The sequence below is a fragment of the Vanessa cardui genome, chromosome 6 (genome assembly GCF_905220365.1).
Source record: "Vanessa cardui chromosome 6, ilVanCard2.1, whole genome shotgun sequence".
Lineage (NCBI taxonomy): Eukaryota > Metazoa > Arthropoda > Insecta > Lepidoptera > Nymphalidae > Vanessa > Vanessa cardui.
In genome coordinates, this window is record NC_061128.1 from 3,850,548 (window position 1) to 3,875,217 (window position 24,670).

At 31.8% G+C, this 24,670-nt stretch overlaps 2 protein-coding genes across 2 annotated transcripts in view; one reads left to right on the forward strand and one right to left on the reverse strand.

Annotated features, from left to right (window-relative positions):
* Nucleotides 1–14,973: 14,973 nt before the first annotated feature.
* On the reverse strand, nt 14,974–20,927 carry LOC124530568 (putative uncharacterized protein DDB_G0291608). Its single transcript, XM_047104773.1, has 9 exons — nt 20,595–20,927; nt 20,420–20,497; nt 19,487–19,625; nt 19,253–19,388; nt 18,586–18,751; nt 18,283–18,336; nt 16,830–17,140; nt 15,865–15,996; nt 14,974–15,103 (listed from the first exon to the last, which is right to left on the reverse strand). The coding sequence occupies exons 1-9, from the start codon at nt 20,701–20,703 to the stop codon at nt 15,005–15,007; spliced, it is 1,224 nt and encodes a 407-aa protein (XP_046960729.1). The 5' UTR covers nt 20,704–20,927; the 3' UTR covers nt 14,974–15,004.
* A 533-nt stretch (nt 20,928–21,460) lies between these two features.
* Nucleotides 21,461–24,670, forward strand: part of LOC124530168 (bifunctional 3'-phosphoadenosine 5'-phosphosulfate synthase) — a 34,834-nt gene continuing 31,624 nt past the window's right edge. The window contains exon 1 of the mRNA XM_047104174.1: nt 21,461–21,738. Coding sequence (XP_046960130.1) covers nt 21,700–21,738 — 39 coding nt within the window. The 5' untranslated portion in view covers nt 21,461–21,699. The remainder of the gene's footprint in view (nt 21,739–24,670) is intronic.

Here is a 24,670-nt window from a genome sequence, read left to right on the forward strand (position 1 = left end):
GAAGATCCCCGATTTGGTTACGAATACCACTTAGTTTCCAGATGCTTCATTTGTATTCATAAATAATTTGAGTGGTTGAGTAAGTCCCGAATCGTTATCTTCTGCATTTGCTGAGCAATAAAACCTTTCATTCGTCTATTCCATTCTCGACTCACAGCGCTAAGACTGAAATTTCTCTTAACCTATTTTTTTTAACTTACACTGTCTTGCCAATTTATTGTTTGTTCAATAACATCCAATGTTTTTAATGAATTAAATTAAAACAAGCAAGATCGTGTTGAAAAGGTAAACATTTATAGAAAAGTGAAGAAAATATAAAGTTATAAAAAGAAACTGACTTTTAACCTTGTAATATATTTTAGCGTTAACCGTTTTTTATTAAATACATACGCACTTACGCAGTGTAAACATAAGTAATTAAATTTGTCCCGGCCTAGACGTAACCCGCTGTCATAAACTACTTACAGCGGTGAGTGGCCTCAAGAGTTAATCTAGCATAAAATGAAATCAGAAGGTAAACTAGACACTGGTCGGTTACAAGTGTTCGGTACACTACTATTTATTATTGTTTTAAATTATTAAATAATTGAATAGGAAACTTTATTGCACACAGTATCGTTCGGACGAGATATATTACAAAATTCTTTAAATAAGGGAATAGTAAGCCGGTCTTATTACTTCAAGCAATCTCTTCCAGACAGTGCTTTTGAGAGGATTTAGGAATAAAAAGGGCGTGTGTAAGAAAGTTCCCATATGAGCTATAAATACGTATAGTATGAATAGATTTAATTTAATCTTTCTTTTAAAATTTTAATATGTAGTATATGTATTTACAAATGAGACGAGTTAAAGTCTTTTAAAGTTTTGAATTTCTTAATTTTAGTAAGTTATATAAAGGAAGAGATTACAAAAGTAATATAAAGATTAAAAAAAGTCTATTAAAGTTTCGTGAACAATCTTTTTATCATTATATATTTATTTTCAATTACTTTTGATATGCCACCTTCAAATGAAAATTTTGCTTTCGTTACGACATTATTCTAAAAATCACATTTATATTAAAAATATATTTTAAGTATTCAATTCAATTCAATTCTTGGTTTAATAACTTTTAGCTGTGCCGACAGGGCACAGATTATATTTTAAATATTGTACAAACTAAAAGGAATTCACTTCAGTAATTATATTAGATAGATTTGACACAAACACCAGAAGTACGAAATCTGTGCTAAATCGATTAGACTGATATACGACGTATATTATAAGTTATACTATTAAATCAGTAATCAAATATGTTACAGCAATAATTCAAGCACCATTGCTCAATTGAAACGCAAAATTTGAAACACATTTGTTTCCAGTCATCGATTTGTTATGTAGCGAGCAATAGATTCACTTCAATTCTTATATAAATTATCGAACAGAAATATTATAACTCGAAGTAGTTGTATCTAGATCTAAAGTCTAATGTTACTCTTTATACATGCCATTCACGCTGATGCGTTCTAACAATATGAATTACGATACATCAAGCAGTCACTGGGAGATCAATACATCATAAACAATAATGATATAGGAAAAATGTATTTTTAGAATCGTTATATATTACTTTCTGTAGCGCTGTTTGTCTAGCAGTAACTAAACGTATTATATTGAATGGGTACCTACAACATTTGAATTCGTTATCTGTATAAAAATGTTCTATGTTTATGTAACCGTTCCAGATATTTAAACCGGCGTGTTATAATATTAGATCACGGACTAGATGGGATAGATCTATGGAAACTGACAAAAACGAACGAATTAGTTTCATATCACGTTTCTAATTTAAACCTTGAATAAGAAAAAATATGATTTGGCTTTGACGTGATTGATGATAGGGTAGCGGACGGTGTCACGTTCTCTTTAATTTATATAATCGTATATCGTGTTCCCTTTTATTACATATCGCTTTAATTAACTTCCTCATTTCTAAAATGTAATATCTATATACATCAGAAATAATAAAATTAAATTCTTAATTAGAATATAAAACCCGCCTGAGATGGCGGCAAAAAACTGCATTTAATCGTTATTATAAATTTATTATACTTCAATAAAATAATAATAAATCAGATATTTGCTTTTTCAAAAAAAATAATTTGGAAATAAGCCATAAACGTTTTTTAAAATTTTCAAATATCAAAATCAAAATATGTAAATTCAAAGCTTAGGTTTTTTTTTTTAATTTTTCCACTAACTTGGTGGCTGGCTTTGGCTTTGTGCAAGACCCCCTGGGTAGGTACCAGTGTTGTTGTGTTCCAGTTTGAAGGGTGAGTACAGGCACATTGACGATGTAAGGAATAGTTAATATTTCTTACAGCTTCATTGTCTATGGGTGATGGTGACCACTTACCATCAGTTGGCCCAAATGCTCGTCGGCCAACCAATACAAAAAAAAACTAACAATGTTATTTGTTATTATGTTTGGGTTAACCTCGTTTGTTTTAAGAACAAAATAAAATCTCCACATCGGCTTGAAATAATAAAACTAATCGGCAATTATAATTACATCGGCACTAAGTTATTATATTTTATTTTATATTCTTAATATTGCAAACTAGATGATTATATATTATACTCCATATTCAGCTTAGTTTAGTTCTTTAAGATTAATAGAAATTTTACCGAGAATAATTGATTGAACAATTCAGTAGCTATATGTGCTGAATTTTAAAGCAATAAAAACATAAGCCTTATATAATTAAATTAATACACCCCATGCTTGGAATACACAAACTAACCTTAAACTTTACGTCATATGTATAATTTTTAACATAAACAAAATACAATGCGATATGCGATACGCATTTTCTTTTGTTTACCAACAGTCTGGCGGAAATTCAACGCTTTTACATTAGAAAGGGAGGTGAATATGAATAGCGGTCTCTTTCGCACATGGATCGATGTGACCTTGGCAGTGCGCCGGGGGAGCATTTAACCTAATACCTATAATTCAATGCGATGCTCAGACGCTTTTATGATTAGGTGACAAAATGTAGCAAGGATTGACTAGAATTACGGACACCTTATTTGGTAAGACGAAAACAAGGACTTCATCTTTACACTGAGCTAAAACTTTCGAACAACTGAATTTACAGTATTACATTAATATACATTTAGTTTCTTAAAGTGTGCTTTTCGTTTTGAAAATATTTTGTAAACGAAAAATGATTTTTAATTTTTTATGCGTCCAACAACAACAACAACAACAGCCTGTAAATTCCCACTGCTGGGCTAAATGCCTCCTCTCCCTTTGAGGAGAAGGTTTGGAACATATTCCACCACTCTGTTCCAATGCGGGTTGGTGGAATACACATGTGGCAGAATTTCTATGAAATTTGTCACATGCAGGTTTCCTCTGCGCACGAGATGAATTATAAAGACAAATTAAGCATATGAATCAGCGGTGCTTGCCTGGGTTTAAACCCGCAATCATCGGTTAAGATGCAGGTTTCCTCTGCGCACGAGATGAATTATAAAGACAAATTAAGCACATGAATCAGCGTTGCTTGCTTGGGTTTGAACCCGCAATCATCGGTTAAGATGCATGCGTTCTAACCACTGGGCCATCTCGACCTCCTATGCGTCCAAACTTAAAATTAATTCCATCTTTATTTGTACTCGTAAAAATCCCCACGACATAAATACCTACTTATATTTCTCGTATTAAAATAGTTGTTGAACTAGTATTAATATACTAGACTTATTCCAACATGTACGTCTTCTAAGAACTTTGAGAATACCATACAAATATCTAATCCGATAAAAGTTATATTTTTAAGCAAATAAACTGAGACTTATAATAAAGTATTATGACAAGAGTCCTGAGGAAATATGATATCTGTCAGCAAGATAGCATGCTCAAGCGATCCCGCGAACTCCCAAAGGGGAGTATCGATTGTTTTTAGTGGATATTCCGTTGCAGTTGGTGAGTCCCATTTCACATAAATGCGATCGTTTAGTATAAAAAAAAGTATTTCTAAACTTTATGGGTATGTCATAACGCACAAGTGCATGCTTGAATACAGTTTTCGTTGACTCCATCTGTGCCACAGATTATGTTTTGACAACTAGTTAAATATCAAGTAGGTACCAGTGATTTCTGATATTTTTCTGACTGTTACTCCATCACTTCTACAATTTTTAGCGCGTAAGTGTTTATAATTGTTTTTTTTTTTAGTATTATAATTCAGACATTAAGTTGATAAAGTATACAAAGTAGAATCTACAATGAAAGGTGGGAAAAACATATTCAATAATTCTTTACTTATTTTAAATTTGCCACCCATATCCGTCGCTCAGTTTCAAGCCTAGATAGCACAATGTCAAATCCGCCACTGGTAAAAAAATATTACAAAAAACCTTTTAAAATCTTCGTCTCGTATTAACCGAGGTTGCAGCAACGAGACCAGTGAGGCGGGCTAGTATAAAACTAGCAGTAATTGCATTTGCATTTATTTCCGCTTAGTTGAGTTCTAGGTTTTCTTTACTCATACATCCGTAAGATGCAAGGACACCAAGAGGTTGTAAACGTACACAAGAAAACGATTTTATTATTTATTGCGTTCTAAGATTATATAACATAAAAATGTAATATAATTTTGTTACAAAAGAAAAAAAACAAGATAATTCTTTCGCCGTAGATTGTGAGTCAAATGGGCTCGTATTTATATTAGCAATATGCGGTTAATCAATCAAAGACAATGTGATTTAGCCATAGACAATTTTATTACATTCATATATTCGTAATAAATATGAATACGAAATAATTATGTTTACGTATAATAGAATTATCTACGATGTATCAGAAGTTTGTACATATCTTGAAAAAAATTATCATTACACAGTATCAAACGAAGCTTACCATTGTATGTCCCTATTTATGCTTAGATCTTTAAAATTACGCAATGAATTTTGATTTGGATATTTTAAATAGATAGAACGATTCAAGAGGATGGTTTTTGTATAAAATACATAGACAATATAGTAAGGAAAGACTGATAATTTTAGAAAAAGCTACTGTGATGTCATAAATAAACATATTCTGTAGTAGTATATTTACTATCAGCATTGCAACTGTGCGAAGCCGGGGCGGGTCGCAACTATATTATAAGCGTCAATAGACCCATGTATTATCCAAAAGCAAAACGAATCAGTTCTTTAATATAAATCTTCAAACTTCAAATTGTGTATCGTTTAGTCATCTAATAAATACATATTTATAGTACTTGAAACTAAAATTAATTGCCAGCGCAATGGATCGAAGCTGAGGTAAATTTAAACGACCTCCATAGTCTGCACAAGACCGAAATAGGTTTCCAAGAATGATGCTTGTGTTTAGCTTTACATAATTGCACAGATATTATGCAACGTATTTTTGAATTTATGAGATTTTGTAATTTATATTTGTATATATGTGTTGTAGACGTCTACTCCAAATGAATGAAAGAAGATTACGGATGTTTTAGTATTTAAGGCGTCAAGTTAATAATCCTGCACGCAGTTCCACTGCTGGTTGATAAAACATGGTTGATATGGTAGAATACCAACCTATAATTTGATGCCATGAATGTTGTCGTTCATGCTGAGAATGAAACCGTCTAATTCGTCTAATTATAAATGTACCTATAAATTGAGCACGAAAAAATTACACCTGGTAAAAATAAAACAAGATTTCCTTTTTATTTTGTTGGTTTTTATTTTTACTTTAAATGGTTGTGCATAACTTTTTATTATTTCAATGCCAGCTTACTCACGTCTACTGGACGTATTCAGCTAATTCCAAGCATTCTATATTTAATAATGGAGGTTTGCCCATCAATGGAATTTTTACGGGTTGTTTTTTTTTAAACATTTCTTTGGTGTTAGGATACTTAAGAACCAATCCCTACAACAAAGTTGTAGCGAACAAAGTATTGACAAGAATAGTAATTGAAATAAACGTATGAAGTTTAAAATAAATAAAATCATGTTCGCGAAATGTGAATCAATTGTTGTGCAAGCGAAATACGCAAAAGCCACAACACGCAGCCGATACATGTACAATTTGTTTGCAATATTTCATTTCGTTATTCGATACTTGTTTGTTTTCATATCGGAAAAGGCGAAATGGTTAATTCCATTATCGTTTACCAAGCTATAACACGAAGAGCTAGTTTATTTATGGTTAATATTAAGAATAACATATCAAAGTAAAAGTCACTACTAAATCTATTCCATCGTTTAAGCCGAAACATCTTACCGTTTATTGCGGAGCAGTACCTACCTATATAATGTTTTTTATCATAATACGGACCTATAAAGCACATGACGGTAAATGGTTACCACCACCCGCAGACAATGGTGCTGTAAGAAACATTAATCTTTCCTGACATCGCCATTGCGCCACCAACCTTGGGAACTAAGATGTAACTCACCCCTTCAAACCGGAACACAATAATACGAAGTATTGCTTATTGGCGGTTGCATATCGGATGAGTGAATACTGTCTGGTACCTTTCCGACGGACTTACACAAAGCCCTACCCCAAGATAATGTTAGTGTTATATCTTGTATAACTACTTTTATAATAACCTTCCAATGTTATCAAGAAATAATGATAGTTTGTATGCTAACTTGATAGTATCAATCAGTACAATAATTATAGTTTTTATTGGAACAAAGTTATGTGGCTTATAGTAGAGTATAAACTGACAAAATTCAACGAGTAAGGAAAAAGTATGTATCTTATTCCTCCAAACGACCTTTCCCTATCTTTCTATCCCTTTCTTTTATTTACAGTTTTATTTAAACTTACTGTTTGTTATTGCTTTAATTCACGTGGAATTTTTAATTTAAAAAAAAATATATTGCGTCTACTGTTTAATACATAAGTAACTACCGATTTGAGCCGGCTTCTGCTGCAATGCTGGTACTAAATATATGACAGAATTTATTTACATATTACATTAGAAACTTCTGAAACTATCAGTGTTTCTTTTCTATAGTTATATATTGTGCATGTATTATATGCAAAACCTACGTTTTGAATCGATCTATCTATTTAAAAAAAACGCATCGTATGATAAGATCTTTATAATTACGCATCGAAATCCGTTGCGTAATTATAAAGATCTTATCATACTTAGGAACAGACATAGGTGTTAATAGATTTTGTTTCATAATAATAATATGTAGCGAAAAGGCCTTCATTCCAACCGCGTGCCCTACAAATTCAAAATCAAAAAAATACTTGTTATATGTATGTATTATATATATTGCCTATAAAATTGTATTGTATTAACCACGAGGTAACCTACTTAAAAATCATTGAGGGCACGACAAGTAAGATTATTATCTTACTTTGTAGTTGAAGATATAAACGAGGCAATGAATATAAACAGGTTATACAGTATAAATACATTGCAATAGAAAGAGAAGAAAAATATACAGATAATTAAATTTCCTCAAAGGTGATTAAAATAAAAACTTTTTTGTAAGTAAATACGCATTGGCTGTACCGGATATGCCATCCTTGCTGTTTAGTCGAGTCCTGTGAACACTACGTTCAGTTTTCTAAGGGACGGGAGGGGAAGTCGATAGCTCCGCGCATGCGCACAACTATCGTCTAGATTCAGCTATCAGATGAGATAATACCTACCAAACACAGAGGCCTTTATTACGTGAACGTAAAGCTCAAATTAACTAAGGGCTGTCGAGACAAAGGATTTTAGATGCTAGGTTTAGAAGATAGCTTATATTATGTCGCGTTTGATAATATTTTTACTGTTGTTGATTATTTTTATTGCACGAACGGCGTTTTGAGAAAGGTAAATCAATGTTTGGAATGTATTTGGACTCAGCTATGGATAATTTTATTATCAAGTGTAACACTACAAAGTAAAATTAATTGTAATTAGCATCTCTGCAGACTTTTAACTTATTATATGAAATGATATGAAGTTAATTTACTTAAGATATATGCGCTAATAAATAAACTTTTACTCTATGTTTGTGCTTTATGCAACATGTCTGAGTTAGTACCCACTCATCAGATATTCTACCGTCAAACAGCAATAGTTAGTATAGCTGTTGTTTTCCCGTTTGAAGGGTGAAGGAGCCAGTGAAACTATAGGCACAAGGGACTTAATATCTTAGCTACAAAGATTATTGGAACATTGGTTATGTAAGGACAAGTTAATATATGTTACAGAGCTGACGGTAGGGACAGCTTACCATCACATAGCCCATAATTTGTCCGTTTCCGTATATTCTAATAAAGCAATTCAATATTTAAGTACTATTATATCTAGTCTCTCAAAGTAACCTAATCAATAAAGGCAAAACTGCAGCTATTTTTCTCTTTTTCCATGATTTAGTTTTTATGTTACACACTTTTTTATTTCTGAAATCCAGACAGACAGTGAAGTAGTACAACCTAATTTATATAAAGATACCATAACAGCATTAACATTAAGAGGTTAATAAACCTACTTATATATAAAACGTCTTATGTCATATCTCAATAAAAAAACAGTTATTCGAATTTGTGTCTCAAAGCGTACAACAACATTGTAACCTTACGCCATAGTTTATTTTACCTATAATAAAATCGTAGTACATTAACATATTTATTGCCTCTATAATACATGCTCATCCTAAATAAGCTAGTCTCCTAAGGGCGGTAAATTCAAACAATGTAGCGTTGTGGTTACACGCGGGATATTTTACCCGAAAGTTAGAGCCGCAACATCTATACCGAATATTTATACCAAATAAACGATTTCGTATACTATCGTCAATGGAATTAAACAGATAATTTTTAAAAGAGGGAAATGTTAATATTCGACATTAAGAAAAGAAAATCGTGTATCCATTATTTTTCTTACGAAAAAAGCACTATTTCATATACTTTACGAGTGCCGCTCATTCTATTAATATTTTATATATTATTATTATTATCTTAGTATAGTACCTATTCATTAACATAAGACCATCTGTAAGTTAATCCTACTTAAATTATGCAATGTATGTTAAACAATTATATAATTTAAATTCTAAGTCGAGCGACAACAATAAACATGTACCTACTGTAAAACTATCAATAGGTACCCACGACACAGGAATACTTAGTGTGGGTACCACCGGACATTTCATTGTATAATGTTGTTTTTTTGTTAATAAACATTTTTTCATTTTCATTTAAGTACATTATTGAGATAGTGAGATGAGATAATACGTTTTTTCAGTACCTACTTGTACAAACACTCTTGAAAATGTAAAATAAAACAGCTAAAAATTTAATTAAAATTTAGTGTAAAATTAATCAAAATCTAAATATTACTTATGAAATATAAGAATCTTTGCACTTTTCGTCTTGGAAAAATAACAATGTCATTTCAGAACATAAATGGTTTTAATGAATAATTATTTGATGACGTTTTGACGTTTAGTGTGTCCGGTTTCTCGTATCGTATTGGAAAGCTATATAAGCTTCCTATTTCAAAACTAGCTTATTCAGTCAATAAACCTACTTCCATCAAATCCACGTCATATACTAAATCAACAATATGCACGTCATTACTTCGATGTAATAGGACAGTAAAATAGTAATTTAACTTATTTATAATCAGTGGCGTAGCTAGGTGAGGAAGGGCCCCGGTGCATAGAAAAAGAATCGGGCCCTCATACCCTCTCTCCCATCCCTCTTTAACTAATAATTACCTTTTAAAATTATAGATACCAAATAAGAAATCTTGAGAAATCAGGGTCGGGTTTTTCTAGCTTCAGAAGATTAAGGTTTAGTTTAGAGGGCCTCCTGAACTCCGGGGCCCTGGTGCACTGCACCACCTGCCTTACGATAGCTACGCCATTGTTTATAATCTAGTAATTTTGTTTGTTCAAGACAAATGATTTAATATATCCTCTTCATGTTTCAATTTATATTTCCCATAACTGAAGATATTGCCAAGTTTATCGACAGCTGCAGCTGGACAGCTGCCAGACAGACTGGAGAATGCAGAAGCCAAGTCACAAACATGAAATATTAAATGTATTTTCAGCCGATAATCACAACTACGGTCGGTAAAGAAGCCAAGGAGCGAATTAAAGGGTCATTAATTGATCGTGGCTGTATGTAATGCAGTGGTCGACGGCGGCTACGCTAGCCAAAGTCAAAGTCAAAGACAAATTAAATTTCAATATCGAATTACAATTAGTGTTGATAGTCAAAAATCTAGCCTTTTATTCGTTGTTCGTCTGGTATTAGATTTTGCCTATGGTCTTCCGTGAAGCTCAAGCTTACTTTAAAACCAAATTTTATCAATGCTCAATGATTTGTGACCTTGAAAGACTTACTTGCGCATTTGTAATGTGAATGTAATGACAGTGCATAACATGTAAGCATGTTAATAAACGAATCAAACTATTTATAATACATAAATTGAATTTAAAAAAGCAAATAAATTTAAAAAATAATCTCAATTGAACCTTTCATGCAGCAATGTTCAAAACACGTAACAATAATATTATTAGCATAATTTTATAATTTAAATAAATATACCTAGGTTAAGTATTCCGCCTACAAAGTAAATTAACAAATATGAAACATATAACAAACACGCAATTACTTAATGTGGGAGCACTAACAAAAAGCGGATTAAGTGCGAACCCACTTACATAGTGTAAATAATAGGGTTGTAATGAAGAAAGTGTAAAAAAACACATCATATTTTTATGCACGTTTCATTGTTTTGTATAACATTTTCAAATAAAAGATTATGATCGAAGAGAGATCGATTATGTTTACCAGTTTACGAAATAGAACGGTATTTGATACCTACCTCTGTTAATTCTTAGGAGCGAAACATTGATTTAATATCTACTTATATAGAATATAAAATATTTAAATTACTCGTTTCGTCGTACAAATGACAGGCGTTTTACATCTTATCTGTGGTTTGGTTGCCTAAATGACCCTCGCGCTCGTTTTATTTTGTACTGAAAATCGACTTCTACGCATTTCTATTTAACTTGCCTTTTCGCATTTAGGCCAACAATTTCGCCAGCAGCGCAACTCCATGATATATTTCATTATACATAATGAATATAATATTATTTGAAATAAAAAGGTTGAATTTCTTTCTTTTCGTTTAGTTTACCTTACAAATTATTAATGACAATTATATTTTAATATCCGAAGTTTTAGCGTAATTAAGGATGGTTTTAGCGTTCAAGGAAAATTCTTAATAATATACAGGTTGCTTTTTTGTATGTCAATTCCAGGGCGAGTTTGTTTATCACAGTTTGACATTTCTTTTTACAATGTTCGTGACATTAATGGGTACGCGTATAAGACTACAACATTCTGATAGTTTCTTTAACGTAAAGTTACTTTCGAATCCGTAACAAGGCACAGTTGTAGATTGTAGACATAACTTTGTTATGCAAAGAAGTTAGTAAATTTTGGGATGAGAGCCAAAAATTTAAATTCTTACTGCCAAGCCTAATGACGGACGAAGTTATTTTTTAGTCGCAATGTTACAAATAAATATAGTAAAGCATTCTAATTCCTAGCTTAGGTACTACCAAAGTAAATTTTCATACATATCTTCATCATCATTAGCCATTATCATATTCAAAGCTGTTTATGTCAATATTTCTATTATTTAATTTAAATTTTATAAAGCTTTTATAAATGCTTTGGAAATAGAAGGCAATTAGACTTCCGACATCTTACGTAACACATTTCTATAAATTAGAATTTCAAAACCTCACTTCAACGGGCAAGCCCCTCTCAATGGAGGCTCTATAAAATATTTATACTGAAATAGAAGTGCATCTACAAATAACGTTATAGGAGTGGCGTATAAACGTAGTTGAGTAAGGTCAGGGAAGGTTATCAGAGGAGCAGCGCTGCAGAGACGTAAACGATATTATATACTACATAACTCCTTTCAGAATATTTCTATCTTATTAAATTATAAAACAACAGTACTTTGATGTTAAAAATTAAACCTAATATAAATGATAGTATTTAAAAATTAAATTTATCTTATGTTATAAAAATTATATCGACGAAATCGCACATAATCGATGAATACAATGTATTTAAAGAAACACATGAGATAACCTTTTACAATCAAACGATACGGCTTCACTGAATACTTAATTAAACATCAATTCATCTAGAACGTTCGGAACCCTGTGGCAAGATGCAGCGGTGCATCGATCGTCGACCTACTTGCAGGTCAAACTGCCTCCCGCGTGCACCTTTAACCCCACCCTATGCCTATGAGCTTGCAATATTTTTAAGGGTCTATGATTTTAAGTTTCTTAACCAAATACTTGAAGATATACTCACAATTTACTTTTAATTGGGTAAATATTGTACATAAGTACATATGAAAATAAGTACATATGTACATAAGTACATACCTAATAAGTACACATTTTTTTTTATGTTATAGGTTGGCGGACGAGCATATGGGCCACCTGATGGTACCTGATGGTAAGTGGTCACTATCACCAATAGACAATGACGCTGTAAGAAATATTACTATTCCTTACATCGTCAATGTGCCACCACCCTTGGGAACTAAGATGTTATGTCCCTTGTGCCTGTAGTTACACTGGCTTACTCACCCTTCAAACCGGAACACAACAATACTGAGAACTGTTGTTTAGCGGTAGAATAACTGATGAGTGAGTGGTACCTACCCAGACGGGCTTGCACACAGCCCTACCACCAAGTAGGTAAATGGTGGTAGGGCCTTATATCCATGTTGCATTTAAATATTAATGTTTTTGTCATTAAATTATTATCTAACACTGTTTTCCGATTAATAAACCATGTGTTACTGCTGCTCTAATAGATAGCTTATATAAAAAATTCAGGTATTTTTTTCTAGATTTAAAATAAATATTGCCGTTGTTAAGTAAAATATAACTTTGACCGGACATTCATTAGTGTCTTAAAGACCGGGCGCCAAGCCACTTAGGCGTCTGTTTTACAATAAAACACTGATGAGGTGTCTTGTGTTATAGAGCTGGATAACAAGAAAAATGTAACTCATAACACACGCAAACATAATAGCTACTACTGTTACTCGGACTATAAAATACATTTTTTCGGTTTTATAAGAGATACCTCCTCCCATAAAACCATCAATCCAAATAAATAATAGTGCCTCAGATAGGAATTTTTGAAAGCGCGTAAAAAATCACTTGCGAAGAAAAGGTTGAATAAGTTTACAGAACTATATAGGCAATGTATTAATTGTCTCAAAACTATTTTTATACGGAACCTTCAAAATATTTTGAACGTCTGAACCAAATATAGAATAAGACATTAGTCGTTCGTAGAATCCGAACGAACATTCGTCTTTGAAGTCAAAGGTTTAGCCGTAGGCGGATTTTTTTAAAGGAAAGGTTTTTAGTAAGATGTCAAAGATAGTACGAGAGCATATTTGATATTTGAAGAAGCGATGAGCTGGGTCATCACTGTATGGCACCGACGACTATAATCTTCAAAACCAAAAGTAATCGAAAACAATTTATCCTCTTTAGGTTTCGGTTTCGGCCGAATCTTGTAGCGATAGCCGATGAAATGGGCTTTAGCATCGGCGGTTATTCTTAAGCACATAAATTCAAATATTGAATGACCCAATATGTTTTAAAATAATTTTAATGAATTTTTTTTATGGTATAGGTTGGCGGACGAGCATATGGGCCACCTGATGAAATATAAACTATTCCTTACATCGTCAATGTGCCACCAATCTTGGGAACTAAGATGTTATGTCCCTTGTGCCAGTAGTTACACTGGCTCACTCACCCTTCAGACCGGAACACAACATTACTGAGTACTGTTATTTGGCGGTAGAATAACTGATGAGTGGGTGGTACCTACCCAGACGGGCTTGCACAAAGCCCTACCACCAAGTAAATTAAATACAATTTACGCGTTTAACTAGTTGTTCTTTAAAAATTGCATTTTAATATTGAATAAAATATGATGATAATACAATTAAAGAGTTTATATTTGTTTTATTTTCATTAGATAAACTCAAAATTACCTGATAGGATGCGGGGATAAAATTATGAAAAATAACCAATTTTTATATAATATAATTATTATTACTCTTAAAGCTAAATACAAGCACTTATATAAATGTACAGAACTTCGTTTATATATTTATTATTTAATGACACTATTTACATACATAAAAATACTACAAATTTATTAGACATGCACATTTTAATGTTTTATCCAAGAAAAATAAATCTTTAATACAAAAAAAAAACTATACATATAATATTTTGGACAATATTCAGATTGACCAAGTTTTATAAATGGATAAACTTGAAGATGTCATTACAGATCATAGCCACAGATTATAAAAACAATCTTATCTGTTGCTAAATTTAAAAAATAATAATAACTTAAATAAAAACCACTGCCATAATACTTAAAAAAATAAATTACATTTAGTCATACTCTTACTAATTTTTTAATTATTTTTAATCTTTATAGATAATAATTATGAGATTATCGCAAGAAAAAAAGCACGTCACAAACAATGAAAAAAAAACTAAGGCCTTAGTATCTTTTATATTTAAAAAAATATATAGTTCGTTTTACAAATTAATAATTATTCCAGATTTATCCAGAATTCATGTGACAAATGGCTTTTTCAAGCAGCTTGTATACATTGCTTGCAATAATATATTTTATTTACAACTATTATAATACCAATTTAGTTTTACCATCTAACACATACACTGTATAATAATGAAATATAATTTAAAATTACACTTGAAATCTGAAACGATCGCTTAATAAAATATAGAAATAAAATGATTTTTTTAAAGTCACCATTTTATATACCATTGAATAATGTTTGTACTATGGGTCTTTATAATTTCTGGTATGCGTAATTATATTCCTTGATGGCGGTGAGGCGTGTCGCTGCACTATCATTAGCTAGTAGCGATGTCTGTTGGGATATATATTCGGGTTCTGGACATTTGGATTTGATTGCTGAACTGGGTAACCCTGGGTTATACTGCCTGGTTTCGCTGTCTGTAACAATAAAATGGTTAGTTTTTTATAAATCATTAATCAATTATTCTTGAAATTTACATTTAATTTCGATGCATAACGTTGTCGAACGTTGATAAAATCTATCTTTTTACAAATTCAATTTTAATATTAATGTTCCAAAGCCATGTAATGTAATATAAACTACAGCCATAAGCAGCGGCAACGGCTTTATCTACAAGGCAGATTGAGCCTTATGGGGATGGCATAACTTAATTCCTGAGCTTTTGTAGGTCGCAGATATCAAAAATATAAAAAAAATGGTGGGCACTATTAAAAAGTCAAAAATAAATCCATGGCAACACACAAAAGTATTGACCTAATTCAGATATTTTATATGATATCTCACACATTTTTTTGTGCTTTACATGTAGTATTCTACTTGGTGGTAGGGCTTTGTGCGAGCCCGTCTGGGTAGGTACCACCCACTCATCAGTTATTCTACCGCCAAATAACAGTAGTCAGTATTGTTGTGTTCCGGTTTGAAGGGTGAGTGAGCCAGTGTAACTACAGGCACAAGGGACATAACATCTTAGTTCCCAAGGTTAGTGGCGCAGTGAAGATGTAAGGAATAGTTAATATTTCTCACAGCGTCATTGTCTATGGGTGATAGTGACCACTTACCATCAGGTGGCCCATATGCTCGTTCGCCAACCTATACCATAAAAAAAAAAAAATAGTGAGCGCCATTCGCCTTAGGCCTAGGTGCCCCCCCCCCCTAACTAGGTGGTACGCGGTGGTACCTGCATGTTGGCGTGCTGCGGCGCGGGGGGGTGGATGGCGAGGTGTCGCGCGGCGGGCGGCGGCTGCGCGTACGACACGCCGCTGCTCACCGACGGGTGGTGACCTTCGCTCAACCCGATCAACACCTGCGGCTGTGACACATGGGAATTGTTATTGTCAAAATAAGTCAAAATTGATGATCTCTTCTAAAGATAGACTGCATGATATTCTATAGTTCAAAAGTCCGTGCGAAGACTGTCTATTCCTTCTGATGGTCTCATAATCCGATGGGTAGGCAATATGATATGGACAGAGATATCACAACGGCCAACACCTCCACTTAACCATTGACAAATGACAAGTTGCTACTGAGAATATCTTGACTAAAAAATAATGACTTTTTAATTGATCAACCATTGAAGGTAGAAGCACTAGTTCAACCGAACAATTGAGCAATTTTATTAGTAATAATGACAGTGGCGTAGCTAGGTGAAGAAGGGCCCCGGTGCATAGAAAAAGAATCGGGCTCTCACCCCCTCTTTCCCGTCCATATTTAACTAATAATTACCCTTTAAAATTATATATACCAAATAAGAAATCTTATGCCGTCATTCTGGTTTAGTTTAGAGTGCCCCTGAGCTCCTGGGGCCCTGGTGCACTGGACCTCCTGGCCCTACGATAAAGTAACAGCCTGTCAATTTCCCACTGCTGAGATAAGGCCTCCTCTTCCATTAAGGAGAGAGATTGGAACATATTCCACCACGCTGTTCCAATGCGGGTTGGTGGAATGCACATGTGACAGAATTTCGATGAAATTAGACACATGCAGGTTTCCTCACGATGTTTTCCTTCACCGCCGAGCACGAGATGAATTATAAACACAATTAAGCACATATATAAAGCTACTACGATAGCTACGCCACTATAATGACTGTTGGAGTTTAATCAGATGTGTAAATAATTCAAAGCACACCCCATCCCATACCTGGGCCTCCTTCTTCGGTTCAGAGTGCTGCTGCCCATCCCTGTTCTTCAGCATATCCAAGTAGAGCTGCGGCTGCGCGGGCGCGTACATGAGGTTGGTGTGGTGGGGCTGGTGCGGTTGGTGCGGCTGGTGCGATTGGTGCGGCGTGTGCGGCGTGTGCGGAGTGTGCGCGTGCGGCGTGTGGCCGTGGTGCGCGTACAGCAGCGGCGGCGGGCGCTCCGCCACCACGCCCACCACGCCCGACGTCGGCATCGCGTAGTAGCCCGACGATACTCCCGAGCCGCTCACGTTCGATGCGTATTGCGGCGACTCTGCATATATTGAATCAAATAATCAAACGAATATTCAAAATCATTATCTATACACAAGACTATTTACATGACGCTGTTATAATGATCTTACAAAATCACATGAATCGGGTAAGCGTTAACAGTACTAAGTTAATTCATTTTCTATGTTATATCTTATTTAATAATTATTATTAAATAATATATACTAAGGATAATCTTGACATAGAACTTTTAACATTGACATAAGATTTTTTATATAAGCTAAAAATATTAAATTGTATTTTGCCTTAAATAAAATATTCAAAATAAGTTCAAAAACTAAACACCATGAAATTATTCCATTGAATGTTACTATGGTTAATAATCTTACATTTTGTCAGTAATATTAGTTGTAGGATTATGGAATTGTTATTAACATAGTTATGATTAGTGAACAAATGAAAATTAAAAATATAATGTCGATTTAAAAATTATCAAAATTATATAAGGAATCAAACTTGAAACCTAAAGAGGTTCAATATCTGTTGCTATTAGTGATCTTGCGATGATAACGTTAGTTTAACCCAAGTTTAAATCAACACTAACAACTAATGACTAACTAACAGTTAAAGAAACAGAACATGAAGAAGGTTATTAAGGTATTACATGGAAATCTGAAATACATACATTAAGCGACACAAGACGAAAGACAACAGAAAAACAAATGAAAATATTAATGTGATGAAACATATAGTTTCTTTGCCATATACTTTGACAGCTATAGATCCTATTAAATATAAATAGCTTGCATAATGAAGCAACTGTATTCTTCACACGGCTGTGTGTGTAATAGTGCTATCCCTTTCCCTCAAATACCAAATCAATGAAGTAAGAAAGAGAGAAATAATTGTTTAACTTAATAAGATAGGTAGGTTTATTATTCTTTAACTAAATTATAATTACCTAAGAAAAACCAAACATCAAAACAGTTGCAAACTAAAACTTTGAATTATTAATGTCATTTGTCTGAGAAAGAATAATTAAAAACAATCTTCTAAAATAAATCAATTAGTCGTAACACTATTACAGCTGTCAAATTATGTGGCAAAAAAAGGATATGATGAAAATGATTTAGCGTGCAAGTAGAAGCGACAGTGTCGACACCTAGCGTGAACAAAACTCACTGGTCCAAAGCACTGCGCGCGCCATTTGGCGGCCCATACGACCATCCTCTACTTCTGCAAAAGATTTACAATACACGAACCTTTTAATAAAAACTCTTGACAAATATATCACGTTCAGTATTACTTTTATAGCACTTCCAAAGTTAAACATTAATTTATAGACAAAATAAATAAATATATAATATTTTTAATTCTTGGAATTTACTTTAAAAATTCATTACATTTTATCTATATTTGTACTCAAAATATAGAGACATAAGAATATTTTTCGTGCTGAATCATGGCTACAATAATTTAACTTACTGTGGTCAGAATAGACAGCTTGGTGCTTCATAGGAGGCTGATGCAATCTGTGTGCGTATAGTGCATAAGTTGGTGACGGACTCCTTGTTCGTTTCACATTTGACTGTATCGGACCTCTGACTAAGCTCTGCTGTTGTGGGAACAGCATGTAATTTGAGTGCTTATTCTAAAACAAAGAAAACAATTTATTATTATGGAAACTTCTCTAAAATCATGTAGATAATTGATATGAGATGTAGGTAATCGTAAATATTGAATACATTAAGTAATTAGACTATTCTAAAATTTATGTAGTCCATAACCATAATGATATATGTACACATGACAACAGCTTTAAAATAAAAATACTTATAAATTAATAATTAAATTAATTATTAATTGATTGATAATTAAATTAATTATTAATCTATAGTAGATTAATAATTAGAGAGTCTCGGTTGTCTGGAAGAAATTGCTTTAAAGCGATAAGACTATCGGTTGTACCATCTTTTCTTTTTGTGTACTTACTATAATGCTAATCTGTTCAATTTGTGGTGTACAATAAATTATTTAAATAAATAAATAAATTAATTAATAACAGATCTAAACTCTTAAATAATAATTGAAACCTGTTTGTAAATGTAATTTTGCTTGGTTTACTATAGATTAAAATCAATGAGATACATACTTTGTTCATGATGTGGGTTGTTAGCGGGGGTGCCCTGCCTTGTGATTGTGGAGGCTCTCCTTGACCCATTGACGTTGGCACAGAGAACATAGGTATCTGTATATTACCCATAGGCATCTTCATTGACTGCATATCACTAAAATATAAAAAGAAAACATTATTTGTTGTTCATTTGTAATTTTTGAAAAAAGAATAATTCAATTAAGTGCATATATGCACAATATTATTACTTACTTAGTCTCTTTTTGTTGCTGTCTCTTTCTGATTTCATCTTCATTAAGTACTCTTTTAAGTTGCATGAACAGCTGTTGTTTTTCTTTCTCCAATTGTTTTAACTTCTGTTCTAGTTGCTCAATCTGTTCCTTTGTTTCTTCTGCAAATTATTTACATTTCTATCATTAATCATTTCATTCATTCATTCCATTCATTCATTCATTAATTTCACCATCCAGTGATACCATAATACCTTTATTCTTCATAAATTTTTCACTATCTATTATATATATTTATGTTTGAGCTGAGATGGCCCAGCGGTTAGAATGTGATGCATCTTAACCGATGATATAGGGTTCAAACCCAGGCAAGCACCACTATTTATTTGTCTAATTTCATCGAAATTCTTGCACATGTGCATTCCACCAAACTGCATTGGAACAGCATGGTGGAATATGTTCCAAACCCTCTCCTTAATGGGAAAGGAGGCCTTAGCCCAGCAGTGGGAAATTTACATGCTGTTATTTTACTTTATATTTGTGTTTGACAATTCCATATTTCCATATAAATATAAAGTAAAATGAAACTTTATAAAATACCCTCTGAGTTGCTTAAGCTGAAGTTTATTACTAAACTTATAGTAGATTTCCAAGCCTTCTAGCAATGTTATAAAAAAATAGCACAATAAACATATTGTTTTAATCAGGGACCAACTTCTACCATATACCACATTTGGAGCGCTGGTGTTAATACGTAAGTAACAAGTGATGCTATTTTTATTATAAGAAAATTGCAACAAAAAGAGTACAAACTTAGTTTGACCAGTCTGTATGTATTATTTAGTATAATCTCTTTTTAAAATACTTTATATTTGTAACGTTAAATAAGCAAATCACTTAGACCATTACAATTTTTATTTTTTAATTATTTCAATATTTTAAGTAAATGTTTCACCTAATGTCATGACATCTTGTCTTTCTCGTGCCTCCCGCTCCTTTCTCAATCTTTCTTCTTCCACCTCTGCTTCATATTCTGTAATAATTCATAAAATGTAAAAGTATTCAATATTAAACAATATTATAAATATTCAAAGATAGTATTGTTTTTTATTGCAACAAGTCAAATGTACCTTCTTTCTTTCTTTGCCTTTCTCGTATAATATATCTTTTGAGGGCACTCCACATTTTCTGATCTCCATCGTTTTGGTCTTCAGCTGTTGTTGACGTTACGGCAGGCATTTTGTAATTTCAATACTCCGACAATAAAAAATTAAATCTTTATTTTACACTCAGACACAACAGAAAACTTTTTATTTCATTTGTCATTGTTTACTAGCCTATTTCTTAGCTATTTTTATCAACAATATGCATCAACTTGTTTTCACATAAATTGTCAATCTTAATATTCTTAATTACATTAAAAATAGTACTATAGCCCAGACCATAGAGTCTAAATTATGACACTATTTTTTTTAAGCGTGACAGATAAAAATGTAATCGTTTTAATTGTGTTCTATCATCTATGCTAACATGTGGGTCATGCATAAAAATAATCGGTGGCCACAATTAACTGAAGTCAAGCGTCTGTAATGATGAGTTAGACTGATTTTTATTAAATAGTTACTAACTTGATATCTGCTTGACTTTATTAATTCAGCGTCGCCGGAGTAGCACACCATTGATTTCTCTTCAAACTGCTTTAAGTTTAAACAAACTTAGCCTTTAGTCTAGATGTAAAATCTGCCTGGGAAAAATATATAACATTAAATATACGATTTCAATTTAATTTCACAATAATTAATATTTGATTTTTTCATATGCTCATGATTTTATATATTCATTAAATAAGTGTAATATATTTATATTATAGTCCTAAATTGAGCAGTTATCTCATATATTTATCTAAACATGAAATAGAAAATTCCATAAAATACTAAAACTATTAGTTACTGTATGTACTTTCGACCCATTTCTTAGCCATATTGCTTTACACCCATTCTTTTTATTGTTATCGGTTATCACAAATGTCAATGTCATAACAAATCTCAAATGAAATAATTTCAAATTCATGATGTTCTGATAAGATTATATCTAATATTATAATGTAAAGAGCGAATATCTACATTAATTGTCGTAGGACTTCATAACACACTCGGTATATCATTTATCGTAGTGTAGTTAATAACTGGGTCATTAGTTGACGTGACGTATCTTATATCGTTCCCTGCCTTTACCATGGACGGACCTTCTAGACCCAGAAAAAAGCTTAAAGCAGTGAGTAAAATCTCAATTAAATTAGCTGTATTATATTTTTATAATATTTCAACCATACACATTAATAATAATACTTTTTAAATATGTATCATACAGGCTGATATTCGGCATACATTAACTCCGACAGTTAATTATAAGATAACAAAGTGTAATCGATGGCTTATACTATAATTTTACGAAATTAAATGAAACCTAAGTTTTATATAACTCATAACTTTACATCTTATTCGTTCTTTATTAAATTAATTCTTATATTTGAAACCAATAGGGAAATTGGTGCTGTATTATTATGTCTAGCTGTGTGTATTATCATTACAAATTTCATATATAAAATGAAAATAAAGTTGTACCTATTTCTTATTAGAAATGTCTAAGGCAATTCATTTTTTAACTAGAATAAAATAAAACAGCAAAATTTTATCTTCTTATTGAAGTTTTGTTTTGAGATAGAATAAATAAAAACCTTATCTTTTAATTGTAAACTGTAATGACCGCTTAGTCTTGTGTAGTTTAAAGTAGTCTTCCTAATATATTCAATTTTTAAGATGTGTGTATTAACCTCCTTATAGAAATTGCCTTCAATCTGTAAGGATATAAAAAGCAGGTCAATCCATAATAGTTTAACTTACTATTATATCAAATAATTATATTGACCTAAACTAATAAAATTTATGGAAATTTTAATCACTACTACTACATTCTAACTAAATATTTTAAAGTGTTTATTTTTTCACTCTCTTATTCTAATATATTCATTTGTCTATTTATTATTTAATTTATTTTCCAGTTTACTCGAACTATGTAGCACAAGATCATTGGCATAATATGTTATAGGGCTTACAGGAAAACCAGTTTTCATTGAAGTTCAACTTCAATTAATTTAAATAATCTTGACATGTTCTTGTGTGAATTTAAATGATAAACATTAGGTACATAATGATTACACTAGTTTACCTATATATTTATATATGAGGTATTTATTTAAATTATTGGCAAATAAGCCACCTGATTGTAAGTGTTTATCATGTTCCGTAAAAATTAGCACTTTAATAATATTACCAAACTGTTTAAACCATTACATTGTAACTAGTCCACAAATCTTTAGATCTCAGGTTTGCTGACTTACTCACATGTCAAACTAGTACTGGACAATACTTAGTAGTGATGGTTAGGAAGTAGAAAATTTTTTTAGATGTACCTTGAATTTAAGCAAAGAGGAAATAATTTTATAAATATCACATATTTCAGGTTTAACATAAGTACATATATAAAATTATGGTCTTTTCGAAGGTACAAGAGGAGTTATACAAAATAATGTATTATAACATTGAATAGATGCATGATGTTGAAATATAAAAATAATCATTCGTTAATGTGAGTGTGTTATATTAATTTAAATAATTGTATTAACTAACATGACTTTGTTTTTTTTTTAAATGTTGAAAAATAGTAACTACTTAGTTTATTGCCGGTTCTTCTCGGTAGAATCTAATTTCCGAATTACACTTAAACAATTAAGTGAAGCTACCAGCTTCACTTAATTGTTAAATGATGATCCAAAACTGCTTATAAAAGCTCACTTAAAGTTTATTTTGATTTTCTTGATACTTTATTACATAAATTACCTAAAAATAAAATGTTCATCTCAAAGCTTTTATTAGAAAGAGCAACATTATCATGGCCTTGCTGATTCAAAAACTTGTTGTTTATTGAAGTCATTCTTTGTTTTCTCAGGGTGTTTTTTTTTTAAATTATTCAAACAAGTTTCTAGATATGAAAAAAAGTTTTGAATGTTAATATTAATTGTTATTATACAATAGAATGAGGGAACCAAGTGATAAAATGTTCATTGGCCTATTTTATGTAATAACAATATATTTTATCTTATGTATTCAAATCTTTACAATAGTAAAAAATATAGCAGTACTCATTTATCTAAACTCTAGTCATTTAAATATATTCCTAATTTATGTTGATCCTTTGTGCATTCTTAACCATTCATCTGATTATGGTGTAGCTTTGGTGAGGTGTCCTGCACACACGGTTGTCCTAGAATATAAAATTATAAATAAAGATATAATAGGCTATTTGACGAAACGAACGAAAAATAAATTGTCAATTATTGTAATCAGTGTATATTATGAGTATAAAAATTGTTATTTACTAACAAAAGTTAAAAATAATACTTAATTTATTCAAAAATCCATAAATAAAAATGCATTTTTTCAAACGTTTGTCACGTGACACAAAGCGCTCCTGATTGGCTGGGCTTATGATGATGTCACTTTCTTGTTAACCTTGCTTTTCTACTATATGTACCACAGATTAAAAAATAACAAAGTGACGTCACAGACCCCATTGCAGCGCCATATTGGCCAAGTAGCGTTTTGGCGTGCTATTTAAGTATGGAATTTTTAATATGATATTTTTCGGTAAATATGTAGGCACTAGAAATAAAAAATTCAATTTTTACTAGGTTCCTTAACTTCTACTAAATAATATAAAATGCATTTCAAAAACCAGTCAAATAGCCTATTCTATATCTTGCTTAAAACATATATATGAAATTAAAATATTATAGTGTGTTAGATAACAATGGGTGATATCAAAAAATTTAGAATAATATTGCATTAAAAAAAAATTGATCACTGTTATATTTGGTAGGTATATAGGTCTTAGTGCAAGACCTTCTGGCTCGAACCACTCACGCGCTCGTTATTGTATTCGGTGTAATTGATTTCCGGGTTTAAAGTTAAGTAAGTCAATGAACACGTAAAGGGATAGAACATCCTACTTCCCATAATTAGCTTTGACGATGTAAGGAATTTGGAAATGGTTATTATTTCATACTGAGCCAAGGTGTATGTCGAGTGGCTCGTTAATCAGGTGGCCTATTTGTTAGCCACCTAAATGTAAAACAAAATTAAACAAT

Coding starts and splice junctions, on each gene's coding strand:
- LOC124530568 (XM_047104773.1), bottom strand. CDS start 20,703: ATGCCTGCCGTAACGTCAACAACAGCTGAAGACCAAAACGATGGAGAT. Junction 20,498..20,594: donor AAGGCAAAGAAAGAAAGAAG/GTACATTTGACT, acceptor GAATTATTACAG/AATATGAAGCAGAGGTGGAA. Junction 18,337..18,585: donor AGCTGTCTATTCTGACCACA/GTAAGTTAAATT, acceptor AATCTTTTGCAG/AAGTAGAGGATGGTCGTATG.